This window comes from Diabrotica undecimpunctata, chromosome 2, assembly GCF_040954645.1.
Source record: "Diabrotica undecimpunctata isolate CICGRU chromosome 2, icDiaUnde3, whole genome shotgun sequence".
Lineage (NCBI taxonomy): Eukaryota > Metazoa > Arthropoda > Insecta > Coleoptera > Chrysomelidae > Diabrotica > Diabrotica undecimpunctata.
The window spans coordinates 119,466,765-119,472,764 of record NC_092804.1 but is presented as its reverse complement, the minus strand read 5'-3'; the positions used below and the strand labels follow the sequence as shown (position 1 = coordinate 119,472,764).

The following is a 6,000-nucleotide window of genomic DNA, read 5'->3' as shown; positions in this document are numbered from 1 at the left end:
CAATATCGTTCTCTCCATATAATTTCGTAAAATGCCCAGTCCATTGTTCCTACGTAATGTTATCTATGCGTACAAATTTATTTATTTTTGTTTTTTGTCTCCTTATCATCTTTCACACCTTTTTCTGGGCTCCATGGAGGTCGTATTCCATATCTTTGGTAAATTGCTCCCAGTGTCCTTTTTTGATGTTATCTATTTCTTGGTTTACTCTATTCCTGATTCTCACATAGTCTTCTCGTGCCTCCGGTGTCTTCACTCCTTTGTATGTTAGGAAAGCTTGTTTCTTTTCATTTGCTAGTGTTTTTACCCCTTCGTCGTATCATGGAGTTTTGTATTCCCGTTTATTTCTATTAACTTTTCTTTTACCTAAAGCTTCTTCCACTGCTTGTAGGATACATTTTTTAATACATTTTCCAGGTTTCTTCTATATTCTTTTTAGTCTCTAGGTTATGGCTGTTTAGCTTTTCTGTTAGTCTGTTTCTATACAAGTTTTGTGTGCCTTCTTTTTCTAAGCTTTCTATGACAACTTTATTTCTACTTTTGTATTTCGCTTACCTTGTGTGGTGATGCCTATATTTATTTTTTCTAGTACCAGGCCATGGTCCGATCCTGCATTGGCGGAAGATAGAGTGAGCACATCTATTATATTCTTGGGGTGTATTTGTCTGTTTGTTAGAATGTAGTTAATCATAGAGTTACGTCCTCTTGTATCTAACCAAGTGATTTTACGTTGTATTGGGTGGTCAAAGTATGTGTTGTTAATTCGATGGTTATTCATTAAACAAAGTTCTAGAAGTCGTTCTTCGTTGTCGTTGAGCGTTTCTTCGTTAAATTTTTGTGTAACTCTAGCCACAGGTATGTTGCCTACTCTGGCGGTTACGTCGCCCAGAATTATTGTTTTACTACCGGCTATTGTGGTGTTCAGTAGATCTTGGAGCTGTCCACAGAAAGCATCTTAGTCTTCCTGGTTTTTGCTGTTATCCGGTGCATATACGGGGATAATGTTAATATGAAGTATCGTCTTGTGAAGTTTAAGGCAAAACAGCATCATGTGTTCCTTGATGTATTTTAGTTCTCGAATATTGTTACTATATTTATAACTCTATTTATTGTGCATTAAGAGGCCTACTCCTGCCTAAGCTCGTTTGCTTTTATCTACTTCGCTGTACAGGAATATAAATTTGTTTCTATTGGCACTTCCTTTTCCTTTCTTTTTTGTTTCGTTCAGGGCACACATATCAATTTTATGGAGTTCCAATTCCTGCACAACTTCCTGTTCCCATTTGTTCCACGATGCGATGTTCCAAGTGCCAATTCGTAGATTATTTGGTCTCTTTCTCCTTTTTCTTCCGTGGTTCGTCATGTGTATATCCGTCTAATTCCGAGGCTTCTGTTTAGTTCTCTGAGCGTTGATTTTTTTTGACAGTAGGTAGGCTGCTAACCTTGCCCACCATTCGGAGGACCATTTCTCCCTTTCTCAGCCCTGACCATGCTTTCCATTGGGGTTGGTTACCCAATCTTCAGCGAGGTTGCTCAGGTTTCCCAGGGTTCACCCGTGTAGCCCAAGCCGCACTTCGTGGAGGTGAGGATAGGGATTGAGTAGGAGAGGCTAGAGAATGATAACTGGAAACAGCATCTTATATTACGCTTCATATATATATATATATATATATATATATATATATATATATATATATATATATATATATATTATATCCAGATCTGATTTGTATTAGTTTACAAAACGTCCACTGAAAAGTGTTATACCAGTATTCATGTCCCTTATGTAAAAGTAGAATGGATGATCGGCATCAAAGGTGAATTGTGGTGAAGGTGGAACAGACTTCTGGACAAGAGCAGCTAAAATCAAATAAAATAAATTTAATAACGCATTAACATAGAAAATAATATGTAGGAAATATACTACAAATCATTGTAAACAACAAGAGTTTTCTGCTGTTCCTTAGTATGCAGTTTCTCTTTTGATACAAATGTATTATAATCGTTTAATAGTTTAAATTTATTTTTATTCCTCTATAAATTCCTTTATATAAATAGTCTTTTACTATCGGACCAACTCGACATCGAGTTTTTTAAATGAAATTTTTATTTTGCGAGAAAAATTAAGAGATCAATACAAACAATATAAGCAAGAATATACATAACATTTATCAATAATAATGCAAGTAAAAAGTGTATTAAATATCACGAAATATTTCGTCGAAAACAATGTTTTTTGTTACATTGTCTCCATTTTCTGAAAACTTTTGCTTGGCACCGGGAGTTATGTAAACTTTTACGCCATCAAATGAGCGGGATCGAGACATTGCCATGGATATCATTTAGCAGTTAATTTTGCATGCTGATCACGAATCCGGTGTCTGTAGATTTGCTCTATCTTGACGTTTTATGCGCGTTTAGGGTCACTTCCGGTGTCGGATCGCAACCGGAAGTACATATTTAGATTCGTCTCGACGAGACCTTTCGATCCATATACATTGTGGGGTCTTTAAATTTTAACTTAACTTTAACAATCTCATACGTAATACTAATAATATTCCGAAAAAATATTTTAATTATCTAATATGGTTTTTGAGTAAAGTGGTGGACAAGAAAAGGGCTTAGCGTTTTAGTATATAAGATTCCTAAATTTTATCCAAATTTAGGACAGACAACAAGAAGACTGGGTTTTTTTAATCAAAACCTAGTAGAAGTGATAGTAGTCTTGGTTTTTCAATGTTTACACATATTATAAGGCCTGAATTTAAAAGTTACATTTAAATGAACATTTAACAGGAGTTTTTATTCTTGGTATTCCGAAATATTGGTTTAGTGGTATTGAAATATATTGTAAACTACCCATACAGTCACATTTCTATTTAGGTATTAAATCATATAATTATGTAATAAATGTTTATCAGTAGGAATATCACGTTCCTCTCTACAAAAAAATTAGTTGTAATTTATATAAAACCAAACTTTTCTAGTCTAGAATCAAATTTAAGTTCCAAAAAATCTTTGAAAATACCTGTCTGTCATGAATTAGGTATTGGCATGGCTCCTCCAGTGATTAGCCACTAATTTGTCAGTTATTGGCCAGCACGGATTATGAAACTTTTAGTGATTAGCCACCAATCAGTTATTGACAGAAAAAGATAATGTAAAAAATTCATCAAAAATGAAACAGGTTTACGTACTGTACTAATAATTAAAATATGTAGTACTTATTTACAGTAAAAAATAGTACACAAAATCAAAATAATTCCATATTCAAGAAGATTTTAATATAAAAGTAAAAAATGATACATACGTATAAGACTTAATTCATTTTATGTTTGTTTTATAGACATGGATTGCAGCTAAATCTTTGTGAATTTAATTTATACATATTAAGTCTATTTATACAAGAAATGTGGTAGGCTCTTCAGCAAAAATTACATTTAATTCCAAGATTTTGATCTTTAAAATTATAAGTACACGAGAAGCAAAGACCCTCAGTAAGCTTGGGATTTTTAAATAACAAAAAATAAAAAATAATATATTGTGTCTTGTCAGCTAAAAAATAGAATCCACTCCTCTTAGACCAACTTTTGATTTTATTTATTTCTTCTTCTAAAAGTTTGACCATCAAGTTAATATTTTTTTCTTTGATAAACATTATAATATCATCAGCATATAATCTAGCCTGTGCAGGTCTCTTAAGATTTTTATAACATCATTCATTGCTATTAAAAAAGTGTAGGGCTAATTACAGATCCTTGTGGTGTTCCATTGTCTTAAGACTTAATACTAGAAAGTTCTTCATTACTACTTACTGAAAATTTGCGTTCATTTAGAAAGTTATTCAAAAATGTCAACATGTTTCCTTGAATTTCTCAAGTCTGCAGCTTTGTTAATATTCTGTGTCGTCATGCTAAGTCAAATGCTTTGTGGATGTCAAAGTAAACAGCTATGCATTTCTGTTTGTTACAATGGCTTCATTAATTTGACTTTCTAAATGTAAAACATTGTCTATAGTAGATCTCAAAGGACGAAGTCCAGCTTGTTCCGGTATAAGTAAATTGTGATGTTCCAAATGCCACATAAGTCTATTATTTATTATTTTCTCTAGCAGTTTGCAAGTAGAACATGGTAAGTGATATTGGCCTATATGATTCTGCTGCTGTAGCTGGTTTGTTAAGTTTTGGTATAGGGATGACAATAGCTTGTCTCCATAAGTCAGGAAATTTTTGTTTACACCAGATTGGATTAAAAATATTTAATAGGAAGTCTAAAGCTTTGTTAGGCAACTGTTTTAAGAATATTGTGGGTATGTCATCTGGACCTGGTGATGTGTCTTTTAACATTCGAATTGTTTCTAATAGTTCTGTTTTAATAATTGGAGTATTTATATCATCGTTATTGGCTATAATTTCTATTGTATTTGCTTCTTCTTCTTCCCGATATCGTAAAAAAGTATTGCTGTAATTTTTATTTGTAGATTCTTGTCTGTATGTTTCAGCTAATTCTTCTACAATTTTTTTGTTTTCATTAATTAGGTTTCCACTTCGTTCTAGGTATTTTATTTTATTTTGTGGGAATTTTTGAACACAGGGAACAACTTTGTTTTTTGGTATATACTGTTTTTCCCATTGCAATTGTGCGGCTTTAGTGATTAAATTAATAAACAATTTTAAAGTTGAGTTTATGTCTTCTTCAAATATAGGGATATTCGATATTTCTTCAGTAATTTTTGTTTTAAAAATGTTCCAGGTGGCTTGCTTACTTTTCCAATTTTGCAAAGGATTGGTTTTTGTTGTGGGGTTGGAAATTTTTGTTACTATTATTGGATAACGATCACTTACATATAAATCGTCTACGGTTTGCCATATGTGATTTAGTAACGATAATGGGTTAAAAATAGACAAGTCCATAGCTGAAAAATTTCCAGTAGCTGCGTCGAAACGGGTTTTAGCTCCGTCGTTCATTTTTGTTAAATTCATGCTATTGATTACGTTTGCTAATAACTTTCTATTTTTAGTTTTTTTTTCGGAACCCCATAGAAGATTATGGCTGCTAAAGGCCCCAAGAATGAATTTTGGTGATGGAATTTGCATAATTAAGTCGAAAAGTTCATTTCCTTGGATATTTTGGCTCGGGGGAATATAAATGTTACATATGTTCCTTTTTTTTATTAGTACCTATTGTTACTGTTACTGCTTCTTAGTTTGTATTAATTGTGATTCTGTTTACTTGTAAATCGGTTTTAGCATATATCGCAACACCGCCACTAGCATGCTTTGTCTGTCTATTTTGATAGTAAACATTATATGACTTCAAGTTATACGCATTGTTGTTTTTAAAATTAGTTTCTTGAAGACATATAATAGCAGGTGAATATTTCCTAATAAAGGGTAGGAAATATATATATATATATATATAATTACCTGAAATAAGGGTAGGCGGTTGTGAAAACTGTTTAAATTTCACTGTAAAATATTATTATACATGAATTATATTTTTATTTAAATAATTAGTTTTGAGATATATCACTGTCTACGTCAGATGAACCAACTTGTTCGAGCAGTTGTTTAGTTAATTTTTTACTTAGTCTAGTACATTTAATTTTCATATTTTGATTTTCAGCCTGGGTATGTATTTCATTTATCATTTTTATAAGAGATGGAATATGTAGGGTATAGTTTTTAGCAATGCTTAATGCATCACTACTACCGTGAATGTTCTCTAACAGATCAGTGAATTGTTGACTACCGAGTGGGAATTGTGATTGTCAATAAAATTGGTTATCTTTTGGGGCAATTCTCGAAATTCTAATGAGGGTTTGTCTTTCGACTTCCACTTTTTCTTTCGAACTTTTGGAACAGGTGTTGGAAAGTAAGATTTTGGTTCTAAGGAATAAGTAATATTTTGTGTATCTTCTGGGCTAGGTGTTGCAATTTTAGATACATTTCGTTTGGAGGTCGTAGGTTTAGTTATCGGAGTTGTTTGAACTTTAAAAGA

The 6,000-nt window shown here is 32.3% G+C and overlaps 1 protein-coding gene across 1 annotated transcript in view; it reads right to left on the bottom strand.

Annotated features, from left to right (window-relative positions):
• Positions 1 to 1,710: 1,710 nt before the first annotated feature.
• Positions 1,711 to 6,000, bottom strand: part of LOC140434823 (antichymotrypsin-2-like) — a 45,985-nt gene continuing 41,695 nt past the window's right edge. Inside the window, exon 4 of the mRNA XM_072523384.1 lies at positions 1,711 to 1,860. Within this exon, the coding sequence (XP_072379485.1) occupies positions 1,733 to 1,860 (128 nt within the window). The 3' untranslated portion in view covers positions 1,711 to 1,732. The remainder of the gene's footprint in view (positions 1,861 to 6,000) is intronic.